Genomic DNA, 23,194 nt, shown 5'->3' with positions numbered 1-23,194 from the left:
ACTCCCGTTCGTTCCGCCGGAGAATTAGCGTCGGCGGTTTCGCTCATCTTCGACACGGAGCTCTGCCTGTCCACAGACGAGGCACACTGCTCCGCGTCGTCCAGCACGGCATCCATCCTGCTCGGGAAAGCGGCGCTCTTCGCGGGGCAACTTTCCTCCGCGGTCGATGGCGGTTCGCTGCCTCTTCCTGCCGCTCTTTCTCTGGGCGCAAGGAGACCCCACTCGACTTGCTTGCCTGTTTCCAGCGGCACCTCGCAGCTCTCCTCCACCGTCCTCGCCCATTCGCACGCTTCCCCAGCATCCCCCTGGACACCCGTGCTCCGCCACGGCACGTCCACCTCAACCTCCACCGTCGTAGGCACTTCTTCCGGGGGACAGCGTTCTTCCGTCTCGCTCTTCTCTCCTTCCCGATGCCTGGTGGTCAGCTGTTTCCTGATCCAGCCTCTCATCGTCCTGCTCCCATCCCACTTCTGACACCAGTGTGGCGCACAGCGCCGTGGGTTTGGATGGGGCAAAGAGGGACGCGGAAGCAGCGTTCATAACGAACGATTTATTCGAACACCAGCACAAGGGAAAGGATGCTCTCGGGCCGAGGACCCCTTCTTCTCCAGGACCTGCGCTTACAACCAGCCTTCCTGGTCTGCTTTAGCACTCTTAAGCTCTCTTCTGAACACACGGTCACCCTACTATTTCCCCCTTAAGTGCCCCCAGTGGTTACACACACCTTTAACATTATTTCCCATAATGCAACTATTTACATTTAAACACACACTCCCTCCTAAAACAGTAACGGGGGGGGTCGTTACAATATGTACATTACACAGATTGGCACCAGACTCTGACCTGTGCGCTGCACTGTCCTGCATTTGCTCTGTCTTGCACGATCTCTTATGTAGAAGAGTCCCAGGGAAAAAAAAAAAAAAAAAAAAAAATTCATTTGCCTGTATGTGTAATTCAGCTAGAGTTAACTGACAAAGTTGACTGAGCTGCTTTCCACTTCTGCTTAGAAGTGGTATGACTGGCAGGAAAAGAATTTTACTGCAACACTGAGCAGTAATGTTTGGCATACTTGCTTTATTTCACCTTTGGTAACTGGTAGAAAGAAAAGTCAGGTTACAAAGATCCCCATTTACCTTCACCTAGCATCAAACCTTATTTAAAATACTTCAACTTAATGGAACATTCTAGGGTTGCAGTGTGTCACCTTATGGCAATGAAACTTGTTTTAAGGGCTGCAACTGGCAAAAATTTACAAGTCAGATAATCAGATTTAAAATTTTTTATTTACTTCCACTGAAAACTTGGCTTAAAAATACCAATGCAGTATACAGTTTCAAACAATGTCAAGTAACCACTTTAGAAAGGGTGGGGGGGAGAAAGTTTGACCAGAAAAAAGCAAAAATAAACCAATTATGATTCAAAAATTAAGTTTCCGTCTGTACATGAATAGAACCAATGACCTATTTCAGCAAAACTACCAATGAGATCAAATTTACAGAAAATTCCTATTTACAAACATTGTTTCATTCAGGATAAGAAAAAAAATCCAAAAATTACAATAGAAGCATAAATGATTCAATAAATGATTAACTTATCTTTGAACCATATTTACCTTTTTGTCATTATATATTAAACATTTTCAGGTGTCATACATTGTACAGCGGAATCTGAACATACTAACCATTAAAGAGCCCCTTCAAAACCCAATAAAAGCTAAGTGTAGTGTCAAGCCAACACTGGACTGCCATGTTATTAAAAAGGTTTAAGGGAGAGGCAAAAAATGTAAAATGCTGTCAGCTGCTTAATATGACCAGCAATAAATTTTCCCCTAGAACATAATGAGATGGTGAGGGTCAAAAAGGAAAGTCACAGAGCAGTCGATAAGTCTGCAAGTGCTTTCGTTGAGGTTGTTTGGTGCGAACGTACATGGGAAACGTAGGCCCGCTTCTGCCCTAGTCTGAGCCAAAACTTGCATCATCAGTCGAAGCTGAGCCAGTGTCATTAACTCATATAAAGGTAAGCGGTTTTCATTCCATTTGAGCTGCAGTCCATGTTGCCCCCACAAGCCTGGGACATGTCTACTGTACTGATGATGCCCCACAGTGGCTCGAACGAGAGCTGCAGGCTCATGTCTGAAGGCTGTTCTCCTCTTTGCTGAAGGGGAGTGTAGATCCAGGCTTCACCCAGGACAACCCCGATACCTGCAGCCCCTTGAGATCCTCAGGCCGTCTCTACGAAACAGTCCGATGTTAGACGCATCAGGAAAGTCACATCTGTGGTTCTCTTAGCACACACTTCACTACTTGTAAAGTGTCTGGTCATGTCTTGTTTTGGCTACAGCTACCATTGTTAAGTTCACCTTGACACACCATGCTTTTGAAGCAGCCATGCCAAACTATTGAAGCAAAGTGGCAAGTGCCTCTTTCCATTTGTTTGCCCCCAGTTGGGTTATAACCTCAATACTCACTTTATGAGCAAACATTCTCTCCCTTGCTTCTTCGTGGACAGCTGGATTCCATGGGGAGAAGCTAGAAAAACATCCTCAGATGGTCAAAAAATAAAGGACATTGACTTCCACCTTGAACCATGTCATTCAGCCTTTTGCAGTATTAACCAGTCATATCTTAGAATTGAAAAAGCTGTTCTGCAGTCTATCATTAATGAAGACCAACCTTATTGCATAAGGATCATCAATCTTGGGTGGGTCAAAAAGATGGCTGTTGCATAGTTTCACACTGTCAACCACCTTGCTTTTGAACAGCTGAACATCCTTGTCATACCTGGGCAGATGCAAACACACAACTTGAGTACACAAGCCTTAATATTGACACAATGAGCTTGTAGAGAAGGAATCATTTCCCCATGCTCCTGTAACAGCACAGGGCACAAGACTGGCAAGAAGGCATCCGCTGCCTGTAGGACAGGTGTACCTACTCTGTGAGTGATAGCGTTCCACTGATTTATGGATGATTGACATATTGCAAGTAGTGTACAGTACTAACAGTGTAAGTCACCTTGGTGAATAAGGTGTGGGCTGACAACTCTAAAGTTCATTGGAAGTTGCTTTGGAGAAAAGCATGTGTTAATGAATAAATGTAAATGTGCATTAGCCAACGCACACGCAAACCAGCCACAAACATTTCCCAGATGGGAAGTTATAGGAAGGCATGCACAACAAGCAAACAAATTTCTTTGAACAGATCAAGATGAGTTATTGATTTGTTGCTTAGCAGACATTTTCCACCAAACAGTATTTGTACTACATATTTTTCTTCTCTCTCTCTCAAGGGCAATTGAGCACAAGTACCTTGATCAGAGGACTCCAGCAGGAGCAGGGAAAGGGACTTGAACCAGCAAGCTTCATATTATAGGACTATGTCAACCTTTATGCTACATTAAACTGGTGGCCAGCCCAAACACCAGCACTGTCACCCACACCCACACCCTTTAAACTGCACAGTTGCAGCTCAGACTCACAGTACAGCTGCCTCTGGGTTCAGGGGCTCCACAGTATTGATCTTATAGAAGATGGTACGCGCATACATCAGCACTTGCCAGATGTGATTATGATTGCGCCTGAAGGGGCAAAAAGGTGAGGAAGGGCTGTCATGTCAGTAGCTACAAGTATCCCAGCTGCACAAGCACTGCAGGTTTCTTCCTTCTCAAGTATAAGAAGGAATGTAAATACCCCCACAACTCCCTGTGAAGATACATACATGAATAACCCACTGTAACAATGACTTGCACTTCATTTGTTGTGATCGTGAACACTTAGGCACCTCAGGTACCATGTTTGATAAACTTCTAGCAATTTAATAAAAAGCATTTAAAGATTTGTTTCCCCACACTCTAAGATAAACCAGTAATGTGTCAACCAAGTACAGAAGAAATACCATTTGCATACCTCCACCTTGTGAAGGCTCTCTTCACATCAAGCTCCCCTGACACAGGGTCCACTAAAGGGTGGAAGACTGGGATGTCAAAGACCACCCTCTGAAATGCAAGTAGAAGGCTCAGGTGAACCAGCAGGCCAGGCCACATCAGCACCGATCTTCGAAATCAGATTTCCAGGCATTTGTCAGCCACAGTCACATCTACACTGCTCAAAAAGGGTTGAAACCAACCCCAGGCTTAAAACACTCAACAAGAATAATGTTCAGCTTGCAATTTAAACTGCAGCCAACTGCAACAAGCAGGACAAATGGATGTTTTGTTGTTTGTCAACATTCAAAGGGCCTTAGCAGCATGAATTGTGATGTGGTTTCTCAGTGATGGTTCCATACTGAATTTCTTACCCCACACTTCAGTGCACAAATAATTGTCAGTCCTGGTCTGGTTAAGATCAAGTCACCTATGAGGGTTTTTGTTCCGAGGGTGAGAAGTTGTATCCAGAGCAAAAGGAACTAGTCACCATTCTAGACCCCTTCATGCACATTTTCTCTTATAGCCGACCAGTGGAAGGAAATTTTTAAATAAATAATAAAAGATACTTGAGCCTCATGAACACATGCAACTTTTCTGCATAACATAACAATGAAAGAATCTTAAAACTAGACCTCCAATTAAAGCAGCTTCTCATAATGAAGTGTACAGTAGTGCAAACATAAGAACCTTCAGAATAAAAAACAAAACAAGTAGATACCACAATACTTACTGGACAGTCTCCATCGGGGTAATTATCTGGGATGTAAACTGTGAACTTGAAGACGCCATCCTGATACAAACCATGCCTTATAAAAATGACCCCAAACCACACTGAAACAAATCAAAAACTGTTAGCTACACAATACCTACCGATATTAGACTTTATGAAGGACAAAGTGCAGTTGCTTACTTAACGCTGATCTGTAGGATGGCTGTACATATATCCCAGGGAGCTTCTGCTTTATCACCAGCGTGCTGCAGTCAACAGAAAGAGCAAGGGATTAATACACTCAGGTGGGCATGGGACACTCCCAGATGGGACAGGACATCTTTTATAAATGACTGAAAAGGTACAGAGAGGCCTGCAGCCCTAAGCAAACTCAGCATTCATAAGCAGGGACTCTTGACATATCACATCATCATGATGATCCAAAGCCCTTCAAAGATGACTTAGAAAGGTATTAAAGAAAGTCAAACTAGCATTGCCAACACCACACTAGATATAGTTTGTTGAATTTGAAGAAAGAAATTTAAAGTTCAGAGTTGCTTTTGGAAGACTAACATTCCCAATATAACTAGGACTAAATGTATTAACACCAATTAGTCTAGAAACTGGAACTAAGCCTGCTCATTTTTTTAATTCCAAAGTATTTTAAACTTAGTAAATAAAAGGTTGACAATCCCATACCCATGTTTTTTATTTAAAAAAAAAAAAACCTCACACTCAAAAACAGCAGAAACAAGTTGAACCCCACAGTGATACACTACATCAGAATCCTGATGTTAAATAGAGGTTCTATTCAGTCTGCTGCAACCATTGTAAGTGGGGGGGGAGAAGAGATGACAAGAAAATGTGTTTCTTAATTTGTAATATGAAGAGTCATAATACTGAATTACTGGGCATTAACACTGGCTTCTGTTCACAATTGACAACTGTATCATTTCCATAACAAAATGTGTTTTATAGTGTGGGGTTGTTAGCCCACACCCAATCCCCAAACCGGGGGACCAGTGGACTCATCTGGCCCCTCGCCAGAGGGCTTTTCCGATATGGTTGAACCAGCCAAGAGCAATGCTCCAACCGACTGGCAAGAGAGGCTGAACATACAGTTGGGCAAGGAGAAACAAGCACTGTTTATGAAACCACTAAAAAGCTCTGCAGTAAAAACACCAAACTATCTACCACTGTGAAATACGGAAACAACCTTACAGAGAATGAACAAGCAGCAACATAGGAACAACATTTGTGTGAAATATTAGACCAGAACCAGAGGACCAGCAAACCCACCACCAGCAGAAGTTCATCTGACCATTCATTCCAGCTCCCCAACAAAAGATGAAGTACACACATGCCATTAAAGCTTTATGAAAAATTGGAAAAGCCTACGGCACTGACAACATTCAGATACTAAAAGCCAACCTAAATACTTCACAGGAGGTCTACGAGTACATTTGTTGAAGTATATAGGGGAAAAGATGCAATCCCTGGTAACTGGTCTAAAGGACTTGTGAAGCTTCCAAAGAAAGGAAACCTCCAAGTTTGTAATAACTAGGAAAGCATCACACTGCTTTCAATTCCATCAAAAGACTTCTGTAGAATCCTACTGGGTAGAATTGATTCAGCTCTTGAGAACCAGCCAAGACAAGACCAAGCAGGATTTAGGAAATGCAGAGGCTGCATAGAGCAGATATTCTTGCTGAGAAACATCACAGAACAATGCCTAGAGTGGGACAGACTGTTGTACATTAATTTCACTGACTTCCAAAAACCCTTTTGACAGCCTACACCAGGATACCCTATGGAAGACCAAGGTCCCATGGAGTACCCCCAATGACTAACACTGATAAAGTTATTCTACAGTGACTTTGAATGCAGTGTGATCCTTGAGGGTGAAACAGAATTGTTCCCTCTAGAATCAGGTGTACACCAAGGCTGCATCATTTCTCCAATTCTATTCCCAGTTGCTCTGGATCATGTGGAAGACAACAGCTGAAAGTCCAAGAGGTATCCAGTGGATTATTCTCTGAATTAGAAAACCTAAATTTTGCAAATGATCTAGCTGTACTCCCTCAAGCATGTATGGGGGGAGCTGACAGACTGAATAGATATGCCAAACAGACTGGTCTAAATTCCATACTGCTAAGACTAAAGTCATGGACATCAACCCTATATAAATACATGACTAACGTTAAATGGTGCCCCACTTGAAAAGGTGGAGGAATTTATTTGGGAAGTCTCATCAATTCTGATAATACTGTCAGCAAAGATATCATGGGGGGACAGCATGGCAGAGTACTGGTTAGAGATACTCCCTTTGTATCTGAAGGTCAGAAGTTGGAATCTCTCCTGTGGCTATAGTACCCTTGAACAAGCTACTTACCCTAAAATGCTCCAGGAAAATTACTCAGCAGTGAAAGCGGGTAATAATTGTAGAGTAACTTAACATTGCAAGTTGCTTTGGAGAAAAGCACCAGCTAAATTAATAAATGTAAATATCAGTGCATGCCTTGGAAAAGCTTAAAATGCCTTTGGTATACTTTAGCCCATCTGGAGCGCTAAACAATACTGTTAACAAACTAAGATTTTAATTTATAAGAACGTAAAGTCTGTCTTGTTATATGGCTCTGAATGTTGGAGAGTGGCCCAAAGTGACATGAAGAATTTGTGTTATAGTGTTGCTAGTAAAGATCAAATTCTATAGCATGAGTCAAAGAGGTCACATAATGGCGGATGAAATGGCTTGGGCACGTACTAAGAACGGACCAGCAACAGATCCCAAAGGGTGCCCTCAGATGAATACCAGCAGGAAAGAGAAAACCAGGAGGATTAAACAACTACTTTGAGCTAAAGGAGATTAATCTTATGTTGGGAGAGGCACAACATGTTGCAAATGATAGGAAGAGATGGACAATAGGTTGATGCCTTATGTCCTAAGCCAGGGATGAAATGAGAGAAGTTGTCATACAGTAAGTACCTTTCACAGAAAAGGCAGTACTTACAACTCTGCAAGTAGCGAGTACTCCAGGTAGAAGGGGCCATAGGAGGCATGAGTGCCATTGGAGGACTGGGCTGATGGGGCAGGTGAGACTGGCTTGGTGATTGGTACCGCGTTCTTGGGAATGGAGGGCAGCTGCTTCTTGCCAAAAGGAGCCCTTGGGGGACTTGTGCGCTGCTCCCCTTGTGCAATCTTGTCCTCACTGTCAGTTCTCTGTTGACCAACCAGTTCCAAAACACTTATCCACAGACTAGTTCACTGGCAAGCCCCCCCAGAAGGTTTACCAAGATTCATAATTTTCAAAAACAACTAAATTTATTACACATGCACTCCAAACAAGGTGTAGAAACATCTCAAAGACAGTCAACAGAAAGGGGATGCAACTGAGCTAAATTAAGTGTCATAGCAAAGGGTCTGAATAATTATCAACCTACTATTTCAGTTTAATAAATCTGGAAAAATTTCTAAAATTTTTGATTTGTCATTATGGGGTATCAAGTATAAATTAATGAAGGAACAAATTCATTTAAATGAACTTAGCATAAGGCTGCTACATAAAATAAAGGGGTCTGAATACACCATTTTACACTTCTTTCCAAAACTACTCCATAATTTATTATACCTGTCAATTCTTTGCATTTTCTGCTAAGATTATATGCAGCTACTAATGCAGTAGCTACTGTTGTACATAGTAGCTAATGTAGTATTTGACCAATGCGATTAGTCAGTTTAAACCAGTTGTACATTAGATAGCTTCTTTGAACTGTCCATCTATGCATTTCAACTGGTGAAATGCACTATTGTTTCCTCTATCTTGTACATCTGATAGATGAATCCATGTGTTCAAGTGATGGTGGTGATGTCCTCTCTAACAGAGATTTACATAAATATCCCTTCACAATCAAATGAAGATGCAGTGTGAAACATTCATCAGGAATGCTGCACAGCTCCTCTAACTTTTAGTGAAGTTTCTCAATATCTTAATCCATGAGCCAAATGAGTGCAGCAGGCACTTGAAAGACTTAAGCAGAAAATATTTTCCTCTGGTATTTCAAGAAATTTTAGGTGACTTTTTGCCTAGGAACTGACCACCACCAAAAATGACCGTCCCCCCCCCCCAAAAAAAAAAAAAAAAAAAAGAAAATCTTTCACACAAAGTCACTTAAGTGAGGAACGGCCATACATTTATAAGAGCAAACTATGTTTTACTAGTTTTTGACATAGCCACGTACATTTAAGTACATGCTTAACATATATACCTGTTCACTTCTTAGATGTGGCCTAGCTAGAGGTAGCCATGTAAAACCGTAGTGTGCCTTTACCATGCAGAAGCTAAGCGGGGATCGTCTCCCATCATTACACACTCCAGCCACGACTCAGACAGAAGGAAAACCCAGTCTTGCAGTCAAACAGAGAAAAGTGTGCCCAGTTTTGAAAAAAATGGAATAGTCAACAGCTGCTGGACATTATTTTAATGAGCAATAATCCTAGAACAGACCCACTTCCGTCTTTCTGGAAAGGCATTTCCTTTCCTGTATGCTGGTAGAAGAGCTATGAATTCCACCCTAAAGCCACCCTTTCCTTTTGGCAGTAGCACCACTACTGGGTCCTGGGCAGTTGCCCTACCTTGTCCACATACACCAACTGTTCACAGTTCATTTCATGAGATTAAGTCTAAAAGCAGGATTTGCTGCAGTAAATCCCCTTGCACCTTCAAAGTCAGGTAGAACACATACACTACTAACCCTAAATACATTAGCTTTGAGGCCATACAAAAAGCTTTAATGAGGTGATTTCAGCATTCAAGTTTGGAGTAAACATGAACATTGCCAACAAAAATATCTTCATATAAATGAAATTGAGTCTAGGTACCAAACACAATAAGTACATTACATTTATTCATTTAGCTGATGCTTTTCTCCAAAGCAACTTACAATTATTTACCCATTTATACAGCTGGGTAATTTTACTGGAGCAATTCAGGATAAGTACCATGCTCAAGGGTACTACAGCTGGAGGTGAGGCTCAAACCTGCAACCTCTGAGTCCAAAGGTAGTCGCTCTAACCACTACGCTACCAGAAGTCCAGTATGTATGCTGATCAAAATCCAAAGCACTAAATTCAGGGCTCAAGTGTAGTCACATGGTTAGTCCACACTGTGCACCAACTCTTACAAACATGGCAACATTCAATGAGAATCAAGAAAAATAACTCCTTGATCATATTTTAAATGGCCAGTTTGCACTTAATATCAAACCAATTGCCTGTTTAATTTTCTTTTTGCAGCTGTATTATATTCAGTTGTTTGAGGTTTTAAGAGAAGCTGAACAAAACGACACAAGGGGTAAACTAAAAATGGTGTAGCAATTTTTCTGCCTCTACAAGTTTGTGCAACGTTCAAAAATTCATTTACAAGAACAATTCTGCCAGCGAACAGCAGATGACAATTCTGAAAAGGTAAGAAAGTGATGAGGTAGATTATAGCAAGTTTTTAGCAGGCCCCTTCCTGGATTGGGACCTTGGCATGGCGGAAGGGCTTGCGTATCTAGGGATCTCCAGAGTTATGTTGCCGGGAGCAGTATGCTCCTAGTAGGGTCTCCCAAGGCGAACAGGTCTGGAGTGAAGATCCAGACTAACACGATCCAAAAACCTCTATGGAAAAAGTAAACAAGAGAATGTTTACCCTGCCCAGAATAGGGTCACTAGGACCTACCCCTGAAACCAGGCCTGGGGGTAGTGCTCCTAGGTGAGTGCCTGGTGGCCGGGCAGCCCAGACAACCTGGCTGGGCTCAGCCCGAAAAAGCAACATGGGGGGTCATGTAGGCCCACCACTCGTAATATCCAACATGGGGGTTTGGTGCAATGTGTATTATGCGGTAGAAGCAGGCAGGGTGTCGTGTGGCATCATGGTCCCTTGACAGAAACTGGTTCTTGGCACGGGGAATGTAATCACTTGGGGGGGAAGGAGCTGAAACTGGTGCAGGAGGTTGAGAGATACCAACTAGATATAGTTGGGCTCACCTCCACTCACAGTGTTGGCTCTGGAACCAAACTCCTCAATAGGGGGTGGTCTCTCTCCAACTCAGAAGTTGGACAGGGTGAGAGGTGCCGGGCAGGTGTGGGGAGCTGCACTTGCAAGCCCCCGGCTGGCTGCCATACAGTTGGAGTTTATCCCAGTGGACGAGAGGGTTGCCTCAGTGCGACTTAAGGTCGCAGAGAGGAAAAACTGTTGTGGGTGCTTATGCACCAAACAGCAGTTCAGAGTATTCAACCTTCTTCGAGAAAAGTGGGTGGGGTTCTTGACAGGGCACCACCTACAGACTCCATAAATCCTGCTGGGGGACTTCAACGCTCACATAGGCAATGACTGGGAAATTTGGCAGGGGGCGATTGTGAAGAATGGCTTGCCCAATCTGAACCTGAATGATGAAATGTTATTGACTTCTGTGTTAGTCATGGTTTGTCGATAAACACCATGTCCGGGCCAAAGATCAACGATCGACCTTGTAGTTTCATCTGACTTGAGACCACATGTTCTGGACACCCAGGTGAAGACAGGTGCTGAGCTGTGAACCGATTATGTGGTGGCGAGTTGGATCAGATGGCAGAGAAAACTGATGGACAAACCCGGTAGGCCCAAGCGTTTAGTGAGGGTGTGCTGGGAACGACTGTCAGAGGACCCTGTCCGGAATGATTTTCACTCGCACCTTCAGGAGAGCTTCTCCCATGTCTTGGAGGAGGTAGGGGATATGGAGTCTGAATGGACTGTTCAAAACCTCCATTGTGGAAGCACCCAGGCACAGCTGTGGCCAAAAGCTTGTTGGTGCCAGTCATAGGGGCAACCCAAAAACCTACTGGTGACAATGGTGGTGAAGGAAGCAGTCAAGCTGAAGGAGGCAGCCTTTAGGGCCTGGTTGGCTCTGGGGCACTCCTAACTTAACAGACAGGTACCAGCAGGCAAAAAAGGCAGCAGGTGGAGAAACTGATATCTAATGAGGACATTGTCAGGAGGTGGAAAGAGCACTTTGAGGAATTCTTAAACCCGAGAGATATGCCTCCCCCTACAGGAGTCAGGGTCAGAGGTTTCTAGGGTGTCGAGAGTCCATTTCCCTGGTGGAAGTCACTGAGGAAGTTGGTAAGCTCCACGGTAGGAAAACACAGGGGTGGATGAGATTCGCCCAGAACTGCTTAAGGCCCTGGACGTTATAGGGCTGTCATGGCTGACACCTCTGCCATATTGCATGGACCTCTGGGGTGGTGGTCCCCATCTTTAAGAAACGGGACCGGAGAGTGTGCGCCAACTATAGGGGTATCACACTTCTCAGCCTCCTTGGGAAAGTCTATGCTAGGGTGCTGGAAAGGAGGCTCCAGCTGATAGGTGAACCTCAGATTAAAGACTGACAATGCGGATTCTGTCCTGGCCGTGGAACAGCGGACCAGCTTTTTACCCTCTCACAGACAATTGAGGGGGCATGGGAGTTCGCTTATCCAGTCTACATCTGTGTTGTGGACTTGTAGAAGATCTATGACCGTGTTCCCCAGGAAATTCTGTGGGGGGTGTTAGGGAGTATGGGGTGCCAAGGCCACTATTGCGAACCATTCGATCTCTGTACACACAGAGAGAGAACCGTGTCGGCATACTTGCCATTAAGTCAAGCCCGTTCAGTGTGGGTGCTGGACTCCACCAAGGTTGTGCTTTGTCTCCACTCCCGTTTGTGGTTTCCGTGGAGAGGATATCAAGGTACAGTCAAAGTCAGGAGAGTATTCTATGTGGGAGTCAGAAGGTGACATCTCTGCTATCTGCAAATGATGTTGTCCTTTAGGCACCGTCATAGTTGCTTCCAACACGCACTGGAACGGTTTTCAGCCAAGCGCGAAGCAGTTTGTATGAGGCTCATCACCTCAAAAACTTAGTTATGGTTCTCTCACAGAAGGATAGCATGCTCCCTCCAGGTAAGGGGAGAGAATTTGCCTCAGGTGGAGGGGTTTAAGTATCTTGAGGTCTTGTTCATGAGTGAGGGAAGAAGGGAGTGTGAGATTGGCCGCAGACTAGGAGTAGCAGCATCAGCAACGTAGCCACTGTACCAGACTATAGTGGTGAAGGGGGAGGTGAGTCGTAAGGCAAAGCTTTCCATTTACCGGTCGATCTACATCCCTACCCTCACCTATGGTCATGAACTTTGGGTAACGACCAAAATAATAAGATCGTGGATACAAGCGGCTGAAATGAGTTCTCTCCGCAGGGTGTTGGGACTCACTCGCCGCAATAGGGTGAGGAGTTTGGACATCCGAGAGGAACTCGGAGTCGCTACTCCTCCACATTGAGGAGCTAGCAGAGGTAGTTTGGGCATCTGATAAGGATGCCCCCCGGCACCTCCTTTTGGAGGTATACCAGGCACGGCCAACTGGGACGAGACCCTGAGGTCAGCCCAGGACCCGCTGGAGGAATATATCTCACAGTTGGCCTGGGAACAGCTGAGGATTCCCCAGGCTGAGCTGGAGGAAGTTGTGGGGGACAGGGGCAGCTGGGCCTCTCTGCTCTCCCTGTTGCCACTGCAACCCTACTAGGACAAGCGGGAAAGAAAATGGATGGATTGGTTTTGCAAGAAAATGGGTTCCCTTTGCAGATTTATATAGATTATGTTCATTTCAAAATATTTAGAGCACCATTAATTGAAATAAGCATCAGTAAAATGAAAAACCCAAACAAGAATCCAAGATATTCAAGCCAAACAGGTGAAATTACTCCTTTTATGCACATGAAGTTCACCGTCAAAAATTAAAAACTCGCAATTAGAAACTGATCAGGCAGCAAAATTGTAATCAAAAACTGGCAAATTCAAAAGTGTAGCTGATAGCATACAGCATAATATGGGATTCTCTGTGCACTGAAACTGCAGTCTAAAAGTCTGCAAAGAGCAGAACGGGCTTTTGCTAACAGTCTACAATAACGCAGCAAAGGAACAACGACATTACTGGTCTTCAAATGGGAGAACTTCTCTCAAACCTGTGAACAACCTGAAAACAAAACCACAACAATCCTCACAAGCTCAGTCCGTTGAGACCCAGCAAGTAAGTTGGAGAAACCGGCATGGAAAACAAAACTTCTTTACAAGTCTTCCTAGTCTCCTCCTACACTCGCATGATTCATATAATCAGTTTGTGACTTGTTAGTTATTTGAGGTATTCCTGCATTTCAAATATTTTGGGAATCTGCCTATGATAAATAAGGGGAACCATCAAGTCACACGCTGGAATCCGAAAAACAGCTAAAAGAATGAGCCATACCTGACTGGATTCCTAAGGAGCTATGACTCGTATAAGTAAAGGGGCTGCTCCAACATATCCATATACCCATTATTCACCTGAATATGAAGTTCATAATGTCTTAAACCAATTACAGAAATATACATCTTTGCCATCTCTGACCATATTAAATCTGATCTAATAGATCAATTGCCATATTTCAAGTACAGACTGACACAGTGGCACAATGGGTAGCGCTGGTGTGTCTCAGTGCCAGGTTATGGGTTGGATCCCCACTCAGCCTGTGGGGAGTGGGGATGTTCTTGCTGTGTTTGCATGTTTCCTTTCACAGTCCAAAGGCATGTTTCAGGCAAATTAGTGACTCAAGATGGCCCATTTTGTGTATACATTTATGCTACATTGCTCATGTGTATTAAATGGCCAAATAATTAAAGTGAGTTTCACGCAGTATATCCAGCACTAAGTTACCCTGGACAAATGTGTCAGTTAAATACTACACAGTAACCATCTGATGTCCCTTTGAAGAAAAAAAAAAAAAAATTTACATTTATGTAGGAATATAAGCTGAATCCAATGTATTAATATGGTATAAAAATTTTCCATTCACTAGACAAAAACATTATTGTACCCTCCAACAGTTAAATCTTAGTTTTTAAAAAAACTCAGGACTGTGGGAGGCAGACCTATAAAGCTACAGAACTTTTCAATTTCATCTTGGCTTTGTCTTGCCTTATTTTATATTTTACTCCTGCTTTTCTACAAAGGAACTTATACAGAGCTACATACAATTTACCCATTTATACAACTGGGTAATTTTCACTGTACCGATTCAATATAAATACCTTGCTCGGGGGGGCTACAGCAGAAGGAATGACTGGAACCAATATCGACTTTAAGGAAGCAGCTCTAACAACTACCCCCCCTGCTGTCCTTACCTTGCGACTGGTGTTCGCAGACATGCTCCAGAATGCATTCATTACTCATAGAGGGGATACAAATGGGCTGTGCAGTCAGCCTTTCTGCTGGCGCCACTGCAAGAGCAGCACCGCCACCTCGGGCATCCGCAGTCCCGAGTCCACCTGGAGGAAAAGGTCAAAGGGCAGGAGGAGTCAGATCAAACAGAGGGCACCTCCAGCTGTCCCTTAGCCACTATGACTATGCTGGACAGAGATGAACACATAGCCCAGCCTCATCCCCTACTTTATAAGCTCATTATTTAAAGGACACTCATCACATGTAGGTCACACACACACACACACACACACACACACACACACACACACCCTAAAGACCTGACAGCACTGTTTTTTTTTTTTTTTTTTAAAAAACCTGGTGTAGTTGTGAAGATGGTCACTCCTGGGACCACATTTACTGAATCCTTCAGTTCATAGAGTTACTGACACACGTGCAAGCCAATGACATTGTCATCAATTCTGAACGCTATCATTTGAATAAAATGGTAGTCGCCCTCGTCAAATCCTCGGCTTCCATAACCTTCACAGCGCGGCCATGAAAACGCTGCATATTATGCTCAGCCCGAAGATACATACCATATGCGCTGTAATTAAATACCGCATATTCGTCAGCAGTGTATGTACCGTAGTTATCGTATACGCTGTGTAACCAATGAATAGACGAAATTACCGTAAAAAACGTAATAGCGTACCGGCACATACCTGTCCGTCACCTAGTACCACAAGCCTGTGTGTGACAATGGGAGGTAAACTAAAGAGAGCAAGCCTACGCTGACAAACCCTTAATTCCAACAATCAATTAAATGTACTAAAAAAAATAAAAAAAACTGGCAGACTACCATAAACTAGTAACATTCGGGTTTCACCAACGATCACAGCTACTACCCTGACTGGCTGGTATTGCTCAGCTGATTTGATTAGCCAGCCACGACTGAGAGAGTCCGACTAGTCTAGAACATAAACAACTCCATTTTCCAAACGCACTTACGATGGAGTTTCCCGATGGAATGGAACCAGAAGCAGCCCTTATAGAGACCGACAGCAGTCGGCGCGAATGTCGAAACAGCGATGACACTCAACCGGCCCGCTTCTCTGGCCAGCCGTCTGACCGCCAGCCAGCCACACAAATACCAGAGCTGACCCTCAACCACACTAGGAAAGGCGTGTCCCTGGTCCACTCCATGGTGCGTATTGGTTTAGCAATGTCACGTGAACACAAAAGCGCAATATAACTGGCTAAGCCACCTCTCACACTCACGTAGTCGCCGACACCGTCGAACTACTTATTACGGGATAATGAAAACCCTAGCCTCTATATCGCTGCTATACACGTACACTCACACATACTTCTGTCACACCTGTTTGCAAAAACAGATTAAATAGGTCAAATATATACCGTTGAAAAATAAAACTACACTCACGCCCTTCAAGACAGAGACGAATCGAATCGAATGTTGTCTAGAATTCAGAGGTTGTACCACTCACCTATGCTGCAGCGTGTTAGCTTCCGTAGGCGTGTCTTTCGCCTTGAGAGTTCGCTGAGAAACCAGCCGATATCTACTTGCTGTTAGACATTTCTTAGACAGAAGAACACTAACTTCCGACCTTTGACACAAAACGAAGGGAATTGAAATCGGATACGGTTAAGCGTCGTTCGCTCGGTGTCATTGGGTAGCTTTTATATGTGCCAGCTGGGCGAACTCTCATTGCCTGTAGTCACAATCAATCAAAGCTAACCCAATTTTGATAGGTCAGTCTACTCTTAAAAGGCGTGGTCGAATTTATGGCTTTTACCCATTGGTGCATATCATGTCAATCAAAATATAAGCGTCGCAATGGATTATTTACCGGAAGAATGTGTAAATAAAATCATGCGTGCGCGCCGAATGTCACGTGATCGCGCCGAAGCGACTTGAGTTATATGGTGGAGCGCTGAGAATCTGAGCGAATTTATAATTAGCTTGACAGTAGGTATTAATATTCGAAATCACATCCAGCACACTCTTCATAACGTTTAAATTTTACAATTATAAACATCGATATATATTAATCTACAACCTAGTATTTTAAAGGTGTCAGTTCCATCACATAAAATTTTTGTGACCCGCAGACTGCTGTTCACATTCATTCCCACAAATAAAACATATTTGAATATATTGTATCATGTGACTAAGAGACAACTGAAGTGGGATTCTTCCACTTTTTAAACCTGAAAAAAAGAAACGAAAGACAATTTGCTCCCTTTTTCCATGTACTTTATTTTGCCACTCTCTCCCTAGCTCAGAGTGGCATGATAAATGATTTGATTTACTGAAAATTAGGTCCAAAAATTATTCAGTATAATTTAATTTAATGGTTCGCTGCCGAAATTAACTGTGGAAAATGACACTGTCCAGATTTAAATATAAAAGCTAATCACTGACTTCATTATTTCCTAAAATTTAATTCCATTTTGTTTCGACCACGCTTCACTGACTGACAAGGACCATTTGCTTTCAGTTTTATGTTTATTTATATGTGTGTATTCATATATTTTCTGACACAGCTTTGGATGCTATAGGTCAAGAAAGTTTTTGCAAATGCAAATTTTATAAACTAAAATCTATGGCATGTTTAAATTATAGGTAATTATTTATTAGCTAAGGGGGGCACAGTGGGTTGGACGGGGTCCTGCTCTCTGGTGGGTCTGAGGTTCAAGTCCCGCTTGGGGTGCCTTGCGATGGACTGGCGTCCCGTCCTGGGTGTGTCCCCTCCCCCTCCAGCCTTGCGCCCTGGGTTGCCAGGTTATGCTCCGGACCCCCGCGACCCCGTATGGAACAGGCGGTTCGAACAGTATGTGTGTGTGTGTGTGTGTGTGTGTATTTATTAGCTGCATTGATAACATTTGCAAATACCGTGATTTTTTGAGCAGTGCCAAAAATATAGACAAGCCACTTTAACAGTGTTCACTATATGGCCACTTTATTAGGTACACCTGGATGGGGACACCTATCGTTCATTCCAATACTGTAGCTGTGTGTGTGTGTGTGTGTGTGTGTGTGTGTGTGTGTGTGTGTGTGTGTGTGCGTGTGTGGCATCCCTGGATTCTGAAGGACACCCTCTAGAAGCTGGAACTGGGTATGGACTCTAAGTACTGTAGTTGTCAATAACAAGAGAATAAATCCATCGCTAAGAACCACTTGTCCCCACCGGGGTCGCGGCGAGCCGGAGCCTGACAATGTAGGGCGCAGGGCCAAAGGGGGAGGGGACACACCCAGGACGGGAAACCAGTCCGTCACAAGGCACCCGAAGCAGGACTCAAACCGAGGACCCGCCAGACACAGCGGGCAGCGGCCAAACCCGTATCACCACCTTGCCCCCCAAGAGAATTATGGGTAAAATGAATACTTTTTCAAAGGGGTCTATAAAGTGTTGGAAGTGGGTAAGGGGAGGGTAAAGCACATGTTAGCTTGTTTAGAAAGCAGTCCAGGTGGGCTGAAAATTGCTTGTGGTTCTTGGACTAGCAGAGGGTTCAGCGGTAGAATTTTCACCTCTCCAAAGGACAGTTTCTGAGGAATAGAGCAATACCTGAATGGGTGAGCTGAGCAGCCCTAGAGCCACAAGCTCCTCTCAACCCTCTTAGGAGAAATGGTTGAAAATGCTCTGTTCCCCAGGCATTGCACAAGGTTTGCTGCTTTTGAACCTGTGTCGGTGAGTACATTGCATGGTGTGGTACCCCTGGATTGGCCACAGAGAGGCAAGCTTGACAAAGATCAAGGTTCCATATGTCCTCCCTAGTCTTACCCTCTTACCATTCCCTTGCGTAACAAATCCTGGGCCAACAGGTCCAGGTATTGTGCCAATAGATCGAGATTGTCCCAAGCCTATACTGGAAACATAGGGTGCTAGGCAGGGTACACCCTGGTTTACAGGACACCAGTCCACCACAAGGGGTCACACAACTCTTATACAGCCACACATACATACTCATTCATTTACAGTAACCAATTCAGCTAACACACTTTTTTGAACTGTGGGATGATACTTGGAGCCAGATTTGAACTCACAAACTAGGAGCTGTGAGGTACCCACTATGCCACAGTGATATCCAAGATCAAAAAATAAAACAAGAAGATAAAATGAGAAAATAATAGTGACATACACGATGAGAAGGAAATGGAAAAAAGGACACACAAATGTGTCACTTATAAACAATATTGAACAAGTAAGTGGGTGTTAAACCTGGATTTAAAGGTGTCAAAAGAAGTGATATTCTGGACTTGGTTTTGAATGATATTTTTTCAGTATCTAAAAAGAATCAGAATCAGAACGAGCTTCATTGCCAAGTATGTTCACACATACAAGGAATTTGTCTTGGTGACAGAAACTTCCACAGCACAGACAGAATGACAGTGACAAGACAGATGAGAAGATAGAATATGTGGATGAAGGATAAAAAATATATAAAAATATAAAGTACCCAATATACAAAAATAGTCACTAGACATTGTATGTATGTACACGTATGTTCTATACAAATGCAAGGGAGTGTGAGTAAGAGATATGATGTGATAAATAGTTATAAATATAAATATAAATAGCGTTGTGTATTGCACTGGTTTACTCTCTAGGGGGGATTTAGCTGTTCATGAGATAGATGGACTGAGGAAAGAAACTTTTCTTGTGCCTGGATGTCCTGGTGCTCAGTGCTCTGTAACGCCGGCCAGATGGCAAAGTTTGGCAAAGGTTCGAAGAGGAAGTGGCCTGGATGTGAGGGGTCTAGAATGATTTTGCTAGCCCTTTTACTGACTCTGGACGAGTGCAGTTCTTGGAGAGCTGGGGGGGATGTGCCGATGATTCTTCCAGCAGTCCGAACTATCTGCTGTAATCTTCTGATATCTGATTTCGTAGCTGAGCCGAACCAGACAGTTATAGAGGTGCAGAGGACAGACTGGATGACTGCGGAGTAGAATTGCACCAGTAGCTCCTGTGGCAGGTTGAACTTCCTCAGCTGGCAAAGGAAGTACAACCTCTGCTGGGCCTTCTTCACAATGGAGTCTATGTGGGGTTCCCACTTCAGGTCCTGTGAGATGGTGGTGCCCAGAAACCTGAATAACTCCACTGTTGCCACAGTGCTGTTCATGATGGTGAGTGGAGATGATGCTGAGGTGTTTCTCCTAAAGTCCACAATCATCTCCACTGTTTTGAGCGTGTTCAGCTCCAGGTTGTTATGACTGCACCAGACAGCCAGCTCTTGGACCTCCTGTCTGTAAGCAGACTCGTCACCATCCCGGATGAAGCCGATGAGTGTGGTGTTGTCTGCAAACTTCAGGAGTTTGACAGAGGGGTCTTTTGCGGTGCAGTCGTTGGTGTACAGGGAGAAGAGCAGTGGGGAGAGCACACATCCCTGGGGGGCGCCAGTACTGATCGTGCGAGTATTGGATGAGAATTTTCCCAGCCTCACTAGCTCCTGCCTGTCTGTCAGGAAGTTGGTGATCCACTGACAGATGGAGGTGGGCACAGAGAGTTGGGTTAATTTGGACAGGAGGAGGTGTGGGATGATGGTGTTGAAGGCTGAGCCGAAGTCCACGAACAGGATTCTCGCATAAGTCCCTGGTTTGTCCAGATGTTGCAGAATGTAGTGCAGTCCCATGTTGACTGCATCATCCACAGACCTGTTTGCTCGATAAGCAAACTGCAGGGGGTCCAGCAAGGGGTCAGTGATGTCCTTCAGGTCCAACACCAGTCTTTCAAGTGACTTCATGACCACAGACGTTAAGGCGACAGGTCTGTAGTCATTAAGTCCTGTGATTTTGACATATTGCATCTTTGTTGAAAAAAAGAGCTAACATTTTGCCACTCTATAAATCAATAATTTTTTTTTTAATTATAATTTCCTTTTATGCTACCTTCTTCAGTTATTAAGATTATGTCAGTCTACTCCAGTAACTGGAAGAAGGACAGCTGTTGCAGAGTTGGTTTTCCCTGAGATGCAGTTGTATCCTTCTACATTAATATCATTAATGTCCATTGCAGAATCCTTCTATTTAAAAATTCGTGGTAACCAGTCACTGCAGCTTTTGCTCCTGTTTTTTATTCAATGCTTATAATTTAAAATGAAATTGAGATGTCATTGTAATTTATTTGAACTATTACACTTGTTTAACTGCAAGACCTTAAAAACACTGCAATACATTCACTCTGTATAGGTTGAAGCTGGAGTGCAGCTGCAGACAACCCGGCTTAAAATACTTTAAAAGAACAAGATTCCATTCTAAACCTACTTTGGGTGCAGGAATTGAGTAAAATCACCAGTTGCATGGTATGTCAGATGTAAGAGTTAAAAAGGGTAAAGGTCCCTGTTTGAAGGTCTTCTGTTCTTGAGACCAATCAAGGCAGCGCAAATATTGGTGGATCTGATTAGTTCCACGTCCGGAGACCTCACCGGTGCTTTGAAAGATACTCCATCGAACACCTGAACAGAACAAACATGCGCGACAAGCAACACAACAGCAGCTCCTCAGATGTGAACTCTGGAGAGAAATGAACACCGTGGCTATGCTCCACATCAGTCCATTTCTTCGGAGATCTTAAATCCTCCTTATTCAGATCCTGAAGGGTGGCTTAAATGACAGTTACAAATTGCGTTTGGCATTTCCAATGAAATTTGCCTTGACAGCAAAGACATAAAAACATAAGAACAAATGACTCACTATTCTGGTAATAAGTAATAACAACATTAGGCTGCACACATGGAGCTTGAGCTGGATTCAGATGCAATATTCATTTTAAGCATATGAGCAACTAGGGAGGAGGAAAATGTATAAAAAAAAGTCTTCATATATCATTCGTCTTCTCTTATCCCCCAGGCTGCAGACTGCATTACACCTCAGTGCAGCAATTATGTGCTATAATGACTGCTGTGCAAATAAGCCGTGAGATTTTATTAAACCAAATGAGAGAATCAGCGCTGTATTATTGCCTTGTGATTGACAGTGACAAGTGTTACACAGGCGCAAATGTGAATATGATGAAGAGGCTTCCGGCAAAGCTCTTGATGCTGCTGATAAAGTTGCCTGGGTGAACCTCAGTAGGTAAATAGAGGGGAAGGAATTTGACGCATATTCATTTCCATTGTCGGGCAGCTCGGCACTGGAGGTAAATGCAACGCTGGGGGTTACGAGGGCAGAGCTTGAAGAGGTGTGAGAAAGCGGTGGATCCCATGTTTTCACTCTGCTGCATATTATGGGGGAATGAAAAAATCTCTTTCATGATCACATGCATAGATTTCACTCCATGGTAATAATGACAAAAATACTCGAAATAAAAGTAAAGGTCACTTTCAGAAATGGATCAGCTTCCATAAGCTGTCACTTTTACATCCGGAGTTGTCCGGCGATGCAGTCAAAGTTTCTGGGGAGGGAAGAATGTGAATGCTTCAACCTGTACATATTTCTAGTTCCAAACTTGCAGAAGCATTATTTTTTGTCAATATTCCGTCCTGACTATGACATTTAGCTCACCCTAAATTTTCAACGTAATACAATGGTTATCTAATATTAACGTATCACCATATGTCTCCCAGTGCTGAAACAATGAGGGACAGAAGACATGCTATAATTCAGCCTTGCTCACTGGGCTCTAAGGATGACGCTACACACTGATTTGCTACTATTAGAACAATTAATTAAACCCAGCTATAACTTATATTTACATTCATTCATTTAGCAGACACTTTTCTCCAAAATGACAGACAGAGCAAACAGAAATTTTAGAAATTTCAGCAACAGATGAAGAGCTTTCAATACATACTTTTGATGGTCAAAACACAGTTAGTTTGTCCAATGCCATACGAGTGGCTGCATATGAAATTTATAGGAAGTGTGGAGGTGATCGTGACAGATGATGTGATGGTAGGAGATCAAGATAGGAGTGTGAAAGAAAGAAATGTGTTTGGGGACCATTCTTGAATATTGAAGGGGATTCAGCAGCTTTGAGGGACAGAGAGACCTCGGTCCACCACATTAGAGTCAAAACTAAGAACCATGGGCATTGGGTATTAGACCTCTCTACTGGCTAAGGAATCAGGCGCTGTAGGTATTGGGAAACAGATCCTTTTACCATCTTGTAGAAAATAACTGCAGTGTTGGTATGGGGAGCTCCAGGAAGTCAATAGAGAGATACGAGGAGGGGAGATTCATGGGAACACTTTTGGCCCTTAGGCCTCAGCATTCTGTTATGAAAGAAAACTCAGCCCATAATACAGTAGTATGTAAGTAAACACACACACATTTTCAGAACCACTTGTCCCATACGGGGTCACAGGGAACCAGA

At 43.5% G+C, this 23,194-nt stretch overlaps 1 protein-coding gene across 2 annotated transcripts; it reads right to left on the bottom strand.

The window, feature by feature from the left end:
- Window positions 1-1,264: 1,264 nt before the first annotated feature.
- On the bottom strand, window positions 1,265-16,538 carry aktip (akt interacting protein). 2 transcript variants are annotated; one of them, XM_018749660.2, is made up of 10 exons: window positions 16,367-16,538; window positions 14,843-14,986; window positions 7,645-7,853; window positions 4,835-4,899; window positions 4,655-4,755; window positions 3,905-3,993; window positions 3,478-3,576; window positions 2,673-2,780; window positions 2,468-2,528; window positions 1,265-2,231 (listed from the first exon to the last, which is right to left on the bottom strand). In XM_018749660.2, exons 2-10 carry the CDS (start codon window positions 14,882-14,884, stop codon window positions 2,127-2,129), a joined length of 879 nt encoding a protein of 292 aa, XP_018605176.1. In that variant the 5' UTR covers window positions 14,885-14,986; window positions 16,367-16,538; the 3' UTR covers window positions 1,265-2,126. The 2 variants fall into 2 exon arrangements, with proteins under 2 accessions (XP_018605176.1, XP_018605178.1); XM_018749662.2 differs by lacking the exon at window positions 16,367-16,538 and adding an exon at window positions 15,870-16,015.
- Between the last annotated feature and the right edge of the window lie 6,656 nt (window positions 16,539-23,194).

This window comes from Scleropages formosus, chromosome 5 (assembly GCF_900964775.1).
Source record: "Scleropages formosus chromosome 5, fSclFor1.1, whole genome shotgun sequence".
NCBI lineage: Eukaryota > Metazoa > Chordata > Actinopteri > Osteoglossiformes > Osteoglossidae > Scleropages > Scleropages formosus.
This window is presented reverse-complemented; position numbering and strand designations above follow the sequence as displayed.